The 17,193-nt window shown below is 39.8% G+C and overlaps 1 protein-coding gene across 6 annotated transcripts in view; it reads right to left on the bottom strand.

Annotated features, from left to right (window-relative positions):
• The window catches only part of LOC118421621 (pre-B-cell leukemia transcription factor 1-like), a 63,205-nt gene that overhangs the window by 6,708 nt on the left and 39,304 nt on the right, over nt 1-17,193 (bottom strand). For 3 of the 6 annotated variants that reach the window (XM_035828983.1, XM_035828980.1, XM_035828985.1), the window contains exons 3-8: nt 13,810-13,965; nt 12,434-12,540; nt 11,673-11,866; nt 8,686-8,821; nt 6,036-6,231; nt 440-540 (exon numbers count right to left, since the gene is read on the bottom strand). In XM_035828983.1, the coding sequence (XP_035684876.1) occupies nt 440-540; nt 6,036-6,231; nt 8,686-8,821; nt 11,673-11,866; nt 12,434-12,540; nt 13,810-13,965 (890 nt within the window). Of the gene's footprint in view, nt 1-439; nt 541-6,035; nt 6,232-8,685; nt 8,822-10,990; nt 11,182-11,672; nt 11,867-12,433; nt 12,541-13,809; nt 13,966-17,193 lie in introns of all 6 variants that reach the window. The other 3 variants (XM_035828986.1, XM_035828982.1, XM_035828981.1) reach the window with 2 other exon arrangements.

A 17,193-nucleotide genomic window follows, 5' to 3' on the forward strand; every position in this document is an offset into this window, starting at 1 on the left:
ACTATCTTATTACCATGTAATTACGTTAATATTGATACTATGAATGGAGTTATGTATCAAACTCGTGTACTTATATCATTCTGAAACTGCATTTTGTGATTTATACCAATCAACTTCTAAAATGTCATGTAAACCCGTTTTTTTTGGGGGGGGCGAAATCGCTAAAGGGGGGCGAGGTAGGGGGGCGAGATCACCAGCCGGGGAGGGCGAGATCGCTAGTGATTTCGCCCCGGGGGGGCGAGATCGCTAGTGATTTCGCCCCCGGGGGGGCGAGATCACGGGGGGGCGAGATCGCTGTCACACCGGACCTTTCGGGAGAAATTCTGCCGATATCTTTATGGCGATATTGCAGTTCCATCTAGACGCTGAAAAAAAGCTTTCGGCGAGAGGTTGTCGGTTCGCCGATATCGGGAAAAAACGTGTCTAGATCGTGCCTTACCTGCTGTTCCACATTAGCTCCCACCTGTCCAGCGGAGTAGCTCTGGTCACCGTTCATTCCCATGAACATGGGATCCCGGGCAGAGAGGGACCGTCCAAACCCTACAGCAGGAAAGGACAAGAACCCAAAATGTGGTCACGTTTTGTGTATGGGGAGACACTGGCAGTGACAAAATGTCAAGGCAATAGACCAAGAAGGTTATGTTTATGTGTCGGTAAACAGCATTACTCAAGAAACCTTGGGTGGATCCTCAATATAGTTGGTAGGTGGATGTTGGTCAGGAAAATGAATTCAAGTTCGCTGATAAGCACCCTACCAAATTTCTAAGGTAATGCAGCGGAACTTTCGTTTTTGTTATCTTGTGTACTTAACATGCTGTAGTTTTAATTTTCAGTGGTAGATAGATTTGGGGGCATAGAGTAAGTGCTTTAAGTTTGGGCCACCTATGCAGTATTGCACAAGGTAAGGCTGTGTACCTAAAAATGTTCCAGACCTGTACTGTATCTGTGCGTAAACAAGTTTGACCAACCATCTTTTAGTCAACATGTACTATGTAGTTTTTTTTAAGCCGCAAATTGCCATCTTTGTATTTTACATATTTCTGATCTAGACTTGACTTGACTTATGTCGGGTGTCACTCCTCCCCTGCCATCCGAACCACTGATCTAGAAGTAGCTTACAGTCTTTACAATTTTTCTTGATTTTCAAGTACTGATTAATAACAATTATCATTTTTGAGACTTCTAAGTTCTAGTCTATACTAAAATAGTATTCACTGGTGTTTTACTTTGTTCAAGTGCAGGCACATTTGACATTCAAGTCAGTAACCGGACAGTTTTACAAGTAGAGTGCAATGATATTAAGCTTATCTTGTTTATACAGGGTTTATTCAGTTACTGTGGGCTGATGCCAATGAACATACCACAGCCAGTACTTTCATGTGCATTGTATAAACAAGACCTGGTTGTCAAGAACTTATGAACTTGAGCGCTCCATAACTTCATGTACTGTATTTAGTAATGCTAATGCTAATGCTGGGTGCTGGTTGCGTAATTTTTATTGGAATTTTTTTCATCCAGTCTGCCTTGTACATCAGCTTTATATATAGCACATTATGGATGAAAAACTAAACTGCTACTTAAGAAAAGCACACGACTGGCACCCATGGTAAAATACGGGGCATTCGTTTGTTGTACTATATCACATGGGTTTGTTTTCAACTATTAGTGTGCAAAATACAAGGCTACATGTACATACATTTGTATATGTATACACGACAGGTAGCTAACGGAGATTTGTGTGAATTGTAAGATGCAAATGGCAATTAATTTACAGTAACGCTAGATCACCTTTAATGGCGATGTAACCTATATTCGTTATTTTTAAAAACGGTATTTAGGGATATCAAGTCAAAAGGTGCAATATTTTGAAAATTACTGCAATGTTCTAAAACCTTGCAATTTGAAACGACCATCCGTTAACTGTGCTCAAAAATTATGGATATAGGTCACCCGGCAGATAGAGGTGAACTAATGTTAACTAGAACACATCCTTTCATTCATTTAAGGGCATACATCCATTGCAACAGCCACAATATGTCTAAAATTTGAGGCCCTTTTTGCAGCCTTAGACTGCTGAGGAGATCGAGACAGTGGGGTTAGTTTAAAGTCCAGGCACACATTAGTTTATCAAACATGCACTCTTGAAAGAAGACTCTTCCGTCCCAATGCTACTTTAACCCAAGAGTGTGGGGACAAGGTGTGTTTCCCCTGGTTTCCAGTTACATGATTGGTGCCTGACACATCTAGGATGGAAACAGTAATCTCCAAGCAGATCTTGGGGTGGCATAAGATAGTATCATAAGCTTGGGAAGGAGATTAGCTGGCAGAGGAAATTCAGTGGCCAATGAAACTCCTCTGCCAGCTAAACTCCTTCCCAAGTTTATCTTATGCCACCAAAAGATCTGCTTGGAGATTAGGAAACAGAGCTGCAAAGCATTCACACAACTTGATGACTTGATGTTGTCTCACAGGTCAGGCTACTGGTATGGGAAAAGACAAGCTGAGGGTCAGAGGGTGATTGGCCACTGGTAAACTCATTTAGCAACTCAGCCAATCAGAACGAGGCAGCCTAATTGGCCAGACACTGGTTGGTTTAAACATTAAACCACTGACTTGCCAGCAACCTGACCTGAGAGACAACACATGATTCCAAGAAAGGAAATCCAAGATTATACCTCCTTTCCAATGACACAAACAGTCACCTATCCTGTCTTTGGACTAAGAAAATCCTGATCTTTTGAGATTTGGGAACTGAAAGGAGCATGCCGTGTCAGGCGTGTGTGGATGTGTTTGCACATTCATATCATCACATATAGAGCAACACATATAGACCAACCTAGCACCATCCCAGAGCAAGTACAGAAGTCATACCTGTGCCCTCTTTATCCATTGTCTTGAAGATGACTTGAGTCAGGAATACAACTTCTTAAGATGTTCGACAAGATGTTCAGGCAAGATGTCCATCTCTTTGTATCGTCTTTCCCTCCCTAGTAGTTCTGTGTTCCTCCAGAGTTGATGGATTCTTTTATTTTGCGACCAGTGTTCAACAGGCTTGGAACAAGCCTTCTATGATAACTGACATTGTTATTATTTTTTTGCTGTTACTTTGAAGAACACAAAGTTTCTTCTATGTATCATCCGTCTGTTATCTTGCTCTGACTCTTGACTACAAAATTGAATACAAACGCATGAAGAATCTACACAAATGGCTTTACAACAATTTGTTAACCTTTATTGCCTCTTCTAAGAGTACTTAAAAGGACCTACATCTTAAGCGCACTCTTATACATGTAGTCACAAAATGCAGCAAGCGAGGGGTTATTCATTTGCACAAATGCCAGGAAAAATTTGTCACTTTTCCCGTCAACGTCTACAATATTTAGCCTAATGTCTAAAAGCTTACAAGTTTCAATACAGGTAAAAACGACTCCATGGAAAAAAGTACAAAGTACATATTACATTTGCAACATAACAAGCCAACTTTGCCATAAAAAATAACACTGTACAAGAAGCTCTGAATAAAGCTCAATGACTATACAAGATGTAAAACTACCACTTTTTTTCTTGTATACCGAATATCCACGCACAGGAGTCACAACAAACGGAGGTAGATGTATGAAAATCAAAGCGAGATTCTAGTTGACATGATTTTTTTGTTCATAGCGGACATTGACTGTACGGACGCTTCACATGTGGTCACACGATACTAGTGTGGAATGGAGAGAAACGACAACACCCATGTTACACAGCCTCCTTCTTGTTGTTCCCTCTACACAACATTGTATACTACTAGCCTATCATACAAAGACCTCACAGTATCACATTGCTTTGTTACTATTGGGCCAAACAAAAATATCATCATTTTTTTTTTTCACCAAGAAAGTAACCAACTTTTGCTGGTACCATGATTTCCGTCTATTGCTACCCTAGTACATCATATATTCACACTTCCCAGTAAATTCAAAATCCCAAGGGTTTTCTTTTTCTTCTTAAAATTGAGGATTTTTACTGGAAATATACCAATTACCAATGACGAGTAGGAATACATCCTCAAGGATGTAAACAGTTCACATTTTTAAATTCTGGCCAATCACGAGACATGTTTTTAATTACTTCAACAGAAGTAGAGTAGGATTTTCTTTTGGCCATAATTTCCCAAGTGTAGACTATGGATACATCTTTTTGTAGAGACAACAGTGATACAATAAGTACAAGAATTAATATGTCTATTAACATACAGTCATAACAATGCCTCAAACTGAGGCAAATCACTAAACCTAAGCAGTCAAAAACACATCCACACATCAACATGCTCCTTTCCAGTGTAGCAGAAGATTCAACGGACAGGAAATTTGGTCTTTTTCATTTTCGTTCTGCTCGTCTGACAAAATTCAACATTCACTGTTTGTCTAGAAGAGTTCCTTCTGGAAATTCAACCTAGGGACAACTGCAAACTGCTCAGGACATGGGGGAAAATGAAAAAAAAAGGAATTTTTAAAATCCTTGCCACACTTGTTCTGTTGTTTTCACACTTTAATGCATCAACATAGCATAGACTCTGAATTAGGTTTGAATAGCGCTACCTTTATTTGTAGAGAAGATTTTTCTTATTGAGAACTGATGGAAATCTGTAGACAGAAATGTCCTATCTAAACAGAAATCAATTCTGTACCATTTAGTGATCATAAGTAGATTTTGTGTTGGGAAAAGAGATGTAATACAGAATAAGTGTGGCAAGCAATTGTCGGATGTATTTCTGGAATATTTTGTGCTTATGCTAATGGGGGTTTCAATGTGTGGGGTGAAATTATACTTAGGTACAACTGTACTTCAGTATGTGGGTTGGATTTGAACAATAGACACACCTACCTTCCCTGCAGCCAGCAATCAAAATACAACATTAACCCTTACCCTGCTGAGTCTGCCATGACCAGTGTCAATTTGTGGGCACAGCAGAGGGTTAACTGTCCCCTTATACAGCACCCTCATTTTTTAACTATAAGGTATACTGTGTTATCTATGGACTTAACCCCCTGAAAAACATTTTTGGGTTCCATAATTTTCTTGAGTGATGTTTTTTCTTGTTCTTACGCTTGAAAGGAAAGGCGAAATATGAAATATTGACTGGTATTTTCTGTCAGTCCTTTTCAATATGAAAAAAAGTCTTTTCCTTTTCTTTTACTTCCCAGTGAGCAGTTGGCAGTTTCCCCACATCAACACATGAAAGACAAATAAGTTTGGTAAAACTCAAGTGATTGAGATGGGATTATTAAAGCCATGTCAATGCAGGCAAGGTACTTGTACAAAATTACAAAATAATTATACAGTAACTATTAATCAATTAATATTCATGTGGAATGGATACGGTTTTCGATACTTGATTTTTTTCCCTATTAAAATGCTTACTACTACCACAAAGGAGCCATCTCTCATTTTTTTTACAAGAAAATTTGTCATCTGTCACTCAAGAGAGACAGTTAAACCCTGATTGGTTAATGCCTTTATTTCAAGGCAAGTCAGTTTGATGCTCAAAACACCCAGAAAAAGTTCAGAGATCTTTTTTCAGAGATACTCCTTCCATCTAGCAGTCTTTCACAAAGTGATTCTCTTACCCACAAATTTTAACCAGATTCACAACAGTTTGGCAGCACCACAAGTCATGCGTTCTCCTTTTTTTTTCACCTCAAGTTTTGTCTTTTTTTCTGAAGACACCAATTTTTTGACAACGAAAAAGCTTACAAAATACACTAAGAGATCACTTTGTGGAATGACAAGTATTTCCGGAATGCAGTGTTGCCTCTTACATATTTAAAACTCAGGTGCAGCCTGTTACAGCTGGTTTTTAGGAACCACGTTGTCGCATGTCACAGAAAGTACACAAATTGTTTACAACAGTTTGAATCACCAGAAAAGAACCTGACAGGAGGTTCTATTGATTTGTGTTATATTGTTCCACACAGTCACTCAGAGGCAACACTGCACCACAAGAATTCTATCATACAGGAGGAGGGCTGGCCCCTAGAACTCAGAATAACCTTGCGTTGGTGTGGTGGGAGTTCCGGAGTCGCCGGGGGAACTCGCGTTGTCATGGGATGCACTGGTTGCTTGGGAGAGCTGCTGCGCCGCGGCAGCTGCGGCCGCAGTTTTGGCTGCGTACTGGTTAGCTTCTTCCTGCGCCTTCCCAATGTTCTTCTTGAAGCGGATTCTCTTATTCCCAAACCAATTTGACACCTGCATGCAACACACAAGAACACAGGGGGCGCTGTAAAACCTGTGGAAGGCTAGGAACAGAGCAAAACATGGGGAGGAGCCATGTTTTTACTCCTGGCTTTACTGCGACCCAGAAAAACTGCCTCTGTATCAAAGTTTCAGAAGGAAGCTTCAAATTCATTCACAAGTGGTACACAGACAGACAGATTTAGGTTTAGACAGCGGCAGCTAATTCTAGAGCTAGTTCTGACAGAGAAAGATGTCCCTTGAGTAACACATACCATTCTTACTTATCACTATGTTAGCACTCCTCTTTTACAAATTTTACATTTTAAGAATTGGATTTTCATAAAGTGGAAAAATATTGCAAATACAGCAGACAGTTGGAAAGCTGTGGCAATTCAAAAAGCAGCAAATATTTGCGAATCTTTACTATAATTTCTGTCATACATTTGACCATCCGGGGCTATTTAAAAAGGTTGTGTGAATGAATTTCTAGCTGCCAAGGTACTACTGTGGGTCTGACACAGTGCGGTTTCCCTTGTGTTTTGCCTACTGACATCAGATAGGTTTGGAATTAAGAGAACCTCTGCACTGAAACAAAGGTCTGACCACAATGTTAAACACTGGTCATCAGAAGCAATAGGAAATGTAGAAAGCATAATTACAACGGCAAGAAGACACCATACTCAAAAGCCCCGGAATGGTAATAAGCAAACTTGTGAAAATCATCGAAGTAAAAAAAAAAGTAGGTCTTTCTCCTTTCGCGAAATAAATTCTGATGGAAACGTTAAAAATGACTCAATTGAAACTGATATGAAAGAAACAAAAGGTAAACCAAGGACAGTTTTTGTAGAGTAGAGAATAATCAGTTGTGGGAGCACAGTTTGTAAAGTTCCAGTAGTCAAATTCTTCAGACTACAAAACTGGATGGTGACATAAACTGTAAGTCAACTTGTACATGATTAGACATAAATTATATACATCGGTCAGCCACAATATCCTATACATTCAATATTGAGATAACATGCATCTTAGTTGGACACTGGAAATGGCATGCAGTCCAATGGAATAATTAACTCCTGAAAATCAAAGATAGAAAATTACACAATATATCTTTAAGTACATGAAAGGAAGTTCACACACATGACACTTCTCTAACTCTTAAATGTGTACTACCGTGTCTCCACGGACTATACCATGCAGTCAACACATAAATAAAACCTGGGGTGGGACCTAATCATGGTATATCTAATCACATTGTCTGATATGATCTTCTGTGATCAGACCATTATTTATCAGTAAACTTGTCTGTGCCCTAAAGGCATGGACACCTTTACTTCAAAATTAGATTTTCGAAGACATGCATAGAAAGCAAACATTGGGATAGGAGGGTTTTTATTTTCGTTATAATTTCAGATTTAGACTGGATGATGAGATGAATCTACAACAAGCTTTATGAGGCCATAAAAATACACAAAGCACATGTTATGTTTACTTGAGTGCAAAGCCACATTGTACCCACTCAGTAGTTTTAATGTTTTACTTTTGTGGTTAGAAAAGTTATTAGCAGGTTGGGCAGTGATTCAACATACACGTATACGGAAGGGCTTATCTCTAATTTACCATCTTATCATTTACGTGTAGCAAGCTGTACAACTTTCTAAAATTGTGGGGGCTGGACTACCCATACATTATGAAGGTCACAAACTTTGTCCTTAAGAGATCTGTACTACAACAATGGGCAGATGAGACTGGAAATGCCACTCACTGAAAATTGGGATCATTTATCTTTTGTATGTCTGTAAACCAGCCTCAGGACAAAGTGGGTACAATTAGTAGAGATGATTAGTTGTTTAGGTCAGCTAGGGGTGATGGCTAAGCTGTGATTGTACAGCAACAAGAACAGAAACTTTGAATGATTTTCTGTGTTGTCTGTTTTAGAGGGCCAGATTGTTATTATGTAAAACAATGTCCCACAAATTTTGGAAAATGCTGCTAGTGTCATCATGCGGGGTTATGTATTTATCTACTCATTGAAACTTACTACATTTGTTCAAAAAGTACATGTACATTGTAAATATTGAAAACTAACATAGCAGTCCTCATTTTAGCGTAGTCACAAATTTTAGTGTAGTGGCCCATTATGCTAAGAATGCACTAGCTAGGACCCTGCTAACCAGACGACCACAATGTCTTTCTTTCTCTTTCTTTCTTCCTTTAGTGCCCATGATCATTATGTTCATCATTATGGCGCAGTCTTTATTTAAGGCCCTATCTGAGGGACATCCCTAGTCGAAGTTAGGTACTCATTTTCACCTGAGTAAAGTGGGGAAAGTCGTGCAAAGTGCCTTTCCCAAAGGCACAAGATCGGTGACACAGCAGGGTTCGAACTCGGGACCTGTTGGGCCTGAGTCCAATGCGCTGCAGGTCTTACATTTGTACAATGACAGAGTGACGGAGCTCACAACTCACCTGTGATACCGTGATGCCACATTTTCTAGCCAGCTCCTCCTTTGCTTCTTCACTAGGATAAGGGTTGGACAGGTGCGAGTAGAAGTATTCATTCAGGACTTCTGTTGCCTGCTTGCTGAAATTCCTTCGCTTTCGTCTATCGAAAGAACCAACAACCCAACAAGTTATTACAAATTCTGTTCCTTTTACTGTGTTTGACATCTATTACATGCAACATACTGTCAAACATCATCTTTCGGTAGAAAAAAGCCTGAAATACCATATCAAAAAACATAGATAGAATGTATTAGGCAAGATAGCTTCAACATCAAACGTTTTCAAGTCCATCTAATAAACAGTAACATTTGCTATAAGTATTACATAATGTTGAGACCTGTAGTCCAGACACATTCTGTCCGTTGATGTGAACATCTTTCCTGAGTTAGAAAATTTGAATCAGTCTCGCTGAATGGACAGTAAGGCCAAAAGCTGAACTACAGACCACCAAGGAAGGCTCTCTAATAAAATCAACTGACACCTTTTGGGGGGAAACCACATTTTGAAGCCTTGGATACTGATTGTGTTTCAATCTGGGGGGATTTCAGTCAATTTACCAACAGGTGGCCTTCTACTCCAGTGCCTTCAAACTGGTAACATGATCCAAATACAATTAGAGCAGATGATTGGCTAAATCTACTGCCAACCTTTGCACTAATGAGACCACTTTACGGCTTTAAACTCACTAGAAAAAAGTTCATCTTAGTGTTTTCTTCAGCGATAAAATCTTTTAAAACCATCATAAAAGAGAAACTCTGTAACACTGTCGGTAACGCATCACAAGTTTGATAGTTGAAGCTATCTTGCAAACACGAGTCTTGTAAGCTTTTGTGCACGAAAATGCCTAATTACTGTGAAGTAAAGTGACTCTAATCCACTTATCCAGTCCAGTTGTGTTTATGAAAAACGAGCCCCGCTCGGAAAAGTGCATTAGTTCTACAGATCCACAACAAAACCTTAGAACGAGAGCATGCATTAAAACCTTAAGGTTACACGTAAATAACACAAGAAAAAAACTAAGGAGAATCAACTTAAAGTAGAAAGAAAATATCAAGTGTAAAGAAAACATAATCATAAAAGAATGAAGGCCCAGTACACTTTAACTTGCAACAGAACTCATTGATACTCATTAATTGGATTTTAAAGAATCATTTAAATCTCCAATTGAATATGTTAAAAAAATCAAAGTCAGGAATCTGTTAAAAAATCAACAGAATCAAACTAAGTGCAAAATAAATTACAAACTAACTTTAGAAGCTAAAAATGTTAATAAACAAACTGGAAGATGGTTAATCTCAGATTTAGTGATGGCTGTGCTCAGTAATTGAGTAATCTTTTCAGCCTTGTCAAAACAAGGCGGCAGGCGGCGATTTTAGCCGCCTACTTACATTTTTCCAGCCGGCTACTTTGGGGTAGAATTTCGAAAAATAAAAGTTTACGTCCAGTGCTCCCTGTTACAAAATCCCCCAGCAATTTGTTTTGATAAACCTCTGGCAGTTTTCTGATAGTTGGCCCCTGGTTAGGGGTCATAGCGGGGAACCTATGCCGAATTTTTTTGAAATTCTGGATTTTTTTGTCAATTCAAAGTTTAAAGATAACAATAAAAGTTAGCCAAAATACACCCCCAAACAATATTTAGGGGTCTAAATTTAAAAAATTTCCCAGGGGGAGGCCCCCAGACCCCCATACGGGATGGGGGGACACCCCCCTCCCGTACCTACCCCCCGCTCGCCACTTCGTGGCTCGCCGCAAGCCGCTACGCGCCTTGCCTGCTACTTTCATATATTAGCCCCCTACTCTAAAAGTTTGTGACAAGGCTGATCTTTGTTAAGTTGTCCAAACATAGAGGCACCACACCCTTTTCCTTCACTTCACACATCCGCAGAGACCCACATTATGACTACAAACAGGACAGTACACAGCACAAAGTAGAGGACTGCAAAAAATACCACACGAAGGAAAAATGGAAAGAAAAAAAAGACTTAGAAACAGCCTTAGAAAGCTGGTGAGATAACGCAACTTTTTGCACGTGGCTAAGAAAACAGTTAAGCCGAATCCTGCCTAAATCTGTGGGGTACCCACAGACATAGACAGGGTTGAAGAGTTACAAGTTAACCCACAGAATCTTGTATCTTTTGTGCCTCTTCTGTGACCAATGCTCCTCTGAAAGAAGTGGCAATGGCACAGAAGCTGTGAGAGATACGAGACTCCACACACTGAAGTGTCGGCACACATGAGAAAGAGGAAAAAAGTGGTGATTCTTGCATACCTATTATCTAAGTATCTCGATCTAAGGATCATTATGGCCTCGCATGTCGACTGTTTCAGTTGGACCTGGATGGCGTTAAACTTGCGTCGGATGATCGACACCATGCGATCGATCTCTTTTTGCGTTATGGGTCGGATTTGGGACTGCTCCTTTAGCAGGCTTCTCACGTGCATGGTAAACTCGTTACAGGCCTGAAGGGGGACAGAAAGACAGGAAAGTGAAGGTCCCAGTCGGAGAATCAGCAAAAAAACGGACCCTTCAGCGGCACACCCCAGTGTTTCTGGCACAAAAGTACTGGTGCTAATGCTACAAGAACCCTCACTGCACCTGCCAAGGAAGCTTTGAAGGATTTAGGAGTAGCTTCATTGTAAAGTAGAGTAAAAGGGATTCAATCCTCTGTAGGCAATCTCTTTCAATGGAACCTATCTTGTTATTGATTTGAAAACCGAATTAGCCAAGAGGTTGTGACGTGACAAGGGAGTGCTGAGAGTGGTTTGGCAAAGACAATGGACATGGCTGTTTGCAGCATTTTCCCCGAAACCTTTGCACCAGAAAAACTGCAGAAGCCTAGAAGAGATTCTTGTGTGGTACATTGAAACGGCACCTGTAACGTGCTGTCCCACCCTAGTATACCTGGGCCTCCATTCTTTTTTCTGTTCTCGTCTTTCCCTTCTCTACATACCTAGCGTCTAGGAAGCGGGACCTAAGGATCATGATGGCTTCACATGTGCTCTGTTTCAGTTGGATCTGGATGGCGCTAAACTTTTTACGGATGATGGAGATCATGCGTTCGATCTCCTTGGGCGCGATTGGCCGGATCTGGCTCTGCTCGCGGAGCAAGTTCACGACATGGGTGGTGAACTCATTACAGGCCTGCTTAGAAAGGGGAGAAGGTGCAGGTTTTGTCATGAGTACCTCGTCCTAAATATGTTACCACCAATGCATGCAAAATCCTGCTCTGTTGTTGCCACATCTACAATGCAATAAGACTTTCAAAGCGTTTGCTTTACATGAATTTATGTTTGCATATCTCAAAATGGAAACAATTTACTCCATGCCACAAGTAGTTACACATCTTTACTTCTTAACAACATATCTTAACTTCTTAAAAACAGCATCCCTGGTTCTTTATTACTGGTACTACAAGTTCAACTGGTACAAAATCGGATCAAGTTACTTCTATAAAGAGCAAAAGAACTTGCAGGAACAGTGTCAGAAATCATCATCATCATCATTCTTCCTAGTACAAATTATCAAACGATTTCCCAGTCTTAAATTTGATGTTACCAAAGTTGATTGCATTGTCTCTGTACGCCAATAAGCCAAATTACCACTCCATACTTTTTTAACCCTTTCTGAATATAGCTACTTGTTACTTTGCATCTACTTGATGTAATGCAGAGCTGAGCCCCCTCCCCCCACTCCAGCCCCCTCCTCACCCACCTGTTCATACTTCTCCAGCTCTGTATGGTAGATCTGTCTGATCTGTGCCAGCTTCGCTCTGTAGTCCGAATGTTCGATTGTGTTGTCTGCCTGGCCTGGGCTACCCCCTGTAACCAAAAAAAACACACTCAGCTTCATATCAGTAAGACTTGGACTAATGGTGACTACCAACAATAACCAGGGTTCTAGCCAGGATTTTATTTTAGCGTAGTGGGAATGGCACGGTAGCGAAGCGACAAATCAGGAGATTGGTGTGGAAGGGGGGGTCTTGGTCTTTCCACGGTGAGATTTGAAGATGTAGAGTTAAAAGTTAGGATTTTTGGGTCAGTTTTGAGTGGCATATCATCACTTTTCATTGTTCAGACATTGATTAGTCATTGTTGAACAAGCAAATGACAGCAAAGCACCCCTACACTTGTTAAAAATTAGCGTAGTGGCCCTTATTTTAGCGTAGGGGTCACAAATTTTAGCGTAGTGGCCCACTACGCTAAAATGCACTAGCTAGAACCCTGAATAACTGTCAAGTATTATTTATGTATCGGACGTATTCATTATCATCAACCTCGCTGCATGTCAGTCAATGTCACTGAGATGGGCCGTCACCAGAAGTATTACTTTTACACTATTACTCATCTGCTTCCAGTGCAGGTGATACAAGGAAAATGTAACAATGCCTTATGGCCATCTAATGATAAAGCATTTTGCAAAACAACTTTAAACTATAAAAGATCATCATTGTAGTTTCTAATTCTTCGCAAAGAAACACTTAATCATATTTGTATACATGTATGTAAAGCGTTGTATAAAGTGACAAGTTATGAAAATGAAGGAAGTGACAAGCAAATTAATGCATTTATCATCATGAGTGAAATATGTTATAGGATCCAGAAAGGTTGTCAACCATTGCAATACATAGCAGCCTTCACTATAAACTACTTTCATCTTGCTTTAACTTGTACTAGAGAAACATCTGCAGTGCTCAAAATACTTTTTCCAGCCAGGTTGCTTAAGCGGCAACCTGCCTCAAAAGCCAGGTTGTACCATCAGCATTTCAGGTTGCTCCACTTCCAGCTTATTAGCTCTTTCTCCAAATCAGCTTTTCTTCCAGTTATTTTTTATCTTATCAAGAAAATAATACAAAAGCTTATGCAGGAAGGTAGGGGAAAAGTGGTGTTCCAACTGCAAAATTAGTGCGCTACCTGGGTTCAAAATCAAGTAAAATGTGGTTGCCTTTGCAAGTGTGCAAGTGGGTATTTCGAGCACTGATCTGAAAGTGACTGTGAGAAAGTGTTTGAGAGAATGTTAGCTTGTTAGGTTCGATAGCACCCTCCACAACACAGACGAGACGTCCAAAATCATAAGTAAAGTTGGCATACATTCGTCGATACCTGACGCCGCCGCTGCGGCCGCGGCGGCTGCCGAACCGCCCCCCTTCTCTGGGCCGGCCACCCCCTCCGCCAGCAACATGTTGTCTAATCTCATCAGCTGGGGGTCTGGGGGCTCATCCTCCTGTGCACCTCTGATGCTCAAAACTGTACAAATACAGGAAAATGGAATCATGGTTAGTTTTTTTTAACATAAACAAAGATGTTAGAGTAAGATTGTTTGAAAAATTATCCAGAGAAACATATTAATCATGTGGAATTAATATTAGTAAAAGACAACATGTCACATTTTCTGGGATTCAAACCAGGGACTATGGGTCTGTAGGCCCAAAAATATACGCAGCGCTCTAGCCAGGATTTTATTTTAGCACAATGGACCAATCTGGGGAGTGGGGTGGAAGGGGATCTTGGCCCTTGCGCAGTTAGATTTTGAAAATCTAGAGTAAAAAGTTGGCATTGTAACGGTACCCGTGAGGTGACTTAACTCTGTTAACATCACGTGAAATTTGAAATTTTTTTGTCAGTTTGGAGAGGCATATCATCATTTTTCATACTTGACCGACATTGCGTATCAAGTTAATGTTGAAAATTAGCATATAGTGATCCTCATTTGAGCATGGTGGTCACAAATTATAGTGTAGTGGCCCGTTATGCTAAAAATGTACTAGCTAGAACCCTGATAGGGTGGAGTGGTCAAAGTTCATTGCATCAGCTTGCCTTAACCTGCAGTTTGCAAAGATGCCACAGGGGGCGCTTTACACAAAGCCCCAAAGCCAGGCACCACATTGTGTGGTACATACATCTCTTATTCAGCACTTGACCTGAGATGATTTTGTACACATCCCTTACATTTACTTCATCGATCACACAATCAATCAAACAGAATGAAAACGTCATATTTGACTAAGCTATTATTTCATATTTGCTAAGTCAACATCCTGTATTGAGTTATTCAATCGAGCCGAGTAAAAATGTCACAAAATGGCGACTGGTACCAAGAAAATATGATCTACTCCTTTCTATCCAAGCGAAGAGAATTTCTAATGTTTCTAAGCCTGAACATAAGTACACAGAAGTACATGATTCATGATATCTTAAGAGATTAAATACATACACCTTTAATTCCATAGCGACACATTTTTACCAGCCCAGTATTGGCTGGCATGCCTGGACCACTCTTACTTGTTCAAACACTTTCCTTATCTCAAGAGCAATAAAACTTGCAAAACAACAGATTCTCACATTCCACTACCTGGGCGCTGTAACTTCAGTTGTAAGAATTCTCAATATGGTGTTTCGGGTATCTCTGTGTTTTATAGCATTTATTTGTACGATTTACTGTTGCAGGTTCCTTTGTCAGTTTTTACCTTTTAAAGTAGATCGATCATCTCAGTAAACATTGACTTGGTAAACCAAACTTCATATTTATTCTTCAAAACTTTACCAAGTGCCACCTGGATAAACCCTTACTGGGTAGAAGTCTGTTTACCAGGTCAATTGAAAGAGCTTCTCAGTCACATTTTCATCTAGAGGAAAATTCAATTTACCCCAATTTACCATATTTCGAGCTTCTCTGTGCATTCTATATTACTTACAGTTTTCACATTATATAGTTATAATTTTATCACTGTACATTTGAAAATGTTTGCAATGATGGCGTTTTTGCAAATCATGACACAGCAAATAATTTGATAATATGATTTAACTGATGGCAATGGTGACATTTTAACATGGTTGATTTTAAGGTACTGTTCAATGGTACATAAAAATGTGTCTACAGATGTTCGTAAAGGACTTTAGCAAGAACACTTCAAGAGCGCTAGGTAATACTTCTTTGAAACCATTGAAACAGGAGCCGGGCATTATTCTCCTGTTTGCACAATGTTGCCATGTACAAACCGGGTGCAGCTTTCCTTATCTCTTTCTCTTTGTCTGAAAAATTCACTGGCAAGTTGTATACCTGACCCTCACGTCTGCTGCCATGGTAACAGAGGGCTTGTACCTCCTACAAAACCAAGTTAAGGAGTTCCCAAAGGACTTCAGATGAAGGACATCTGCACATGACCTTCGTGTAAGGTCGCATTCACAAAGATGTCCCAAATAGAAGGCAAAAGTAACTCACGATACTGTTATGTTACAGTCAAATTGCTTTCAACTTTTACCATGCTTGATATAAAAACTAATGTGTCCGAAATGTTAGAGGGTCTGCATGCTCTTTTCTGAAGGGGTTCTTCTGGATTCAGCATAAACCGTTGTTGGCATCCCCCATGCAGACCCTCAAGTTATATTAACAGACAAGCAAAAAAAGCTCTTGCTAACTTCCTAACACTATCTTCTTTGCTTCAAGTACTACTAGTACTAGTTGTCTTCAGTAAGAAATACTGGTAGTGGTGTGGAAAATACAATGATATCAATTGCTCATTAGTTACCTTTTAATTGCAGAAATTCTATTGCATGTTCGTCTACAGACACTACATCAAAACTAGAGCAGATGATATGGACTTGTTTTGTTGTTTAACTTCCTTCTCTGCTTCTACTAGTTGTCTTCAGGTAGAAGTAGTGGTATACAAAAAGACAATGACAATGTTCGTCCATGGACACTACAGCAAAACTAGAGCAGACGATATGGACTTGTTTTGATACAAAAACACACTGCAGACAAATGTTCATCTACGGACACTACAAAAAACTACATGTAGACCAGATGATATGGACTTGTTTTGATACAAAAACACTCTGTAGACAAAATTGGCTCATTAGTTGACTCATTATCCAGAGTAGTGGGTTTGTTTGGTCCACCTTCTGATTAGGTTTGTTGCCGACTTGATGTTATCTAACAGTCGATCTGAGTTTAAACTGTCTTATCTGATATGGCCACCCTCCAAGGTACAAATTCCTGCAGTAATCCCCACCCATACACCCCCCCTATCTGCCACATTCTTCAGCAACACATGGCTGGGACATACTAATACCTGATATATCTTAAAGCTATACTACGGAATAATTTACGCTCAAATTTGAAATATTCTAGAACTAAGAAATCTGAGATTAACTACCACTTTTTGACACTTTTGTGTCATTATTTCATGTTTGAAACGTAAAAGATTAGTCTACAATTCAGTACAAACATTCCGCTAGGCGCACTGTTTTTTGTTTTGTTCAAATATTCCGTAGTATACCTTTAATACAAACTAAAATCTATGAATTTTGGTAGGGTGGTGTGAACGTAAATTGATTCTCGGAATACCGGTTATGAACAGACCACCTAATTAAAAATGGTATTATCAGCTGGGGGGCAAAATGCAGCCAAGCAAAAACCAAAGATCTCATTTTAAGACAAAGGTACCAGGGTAGTTGTTCAAATTTCCAACTTCC

This window comes from Branchiostoma floridae, chromosome 8 (assembly GCF_000003815.2).
Source record: "Branchiostoma floridae strain S238N-H82 chromosome 8, Bfl_VNyyK, whole genome shotgun sequence".
NCBI classification, from domain to species: domain Eukaryota; kingdom Metazoa; phylum Chordata; class Leptocardii; order Amphioxiformes; family Branchiostomatidae; genus Branchiostoma; species Branchiostoma floridae.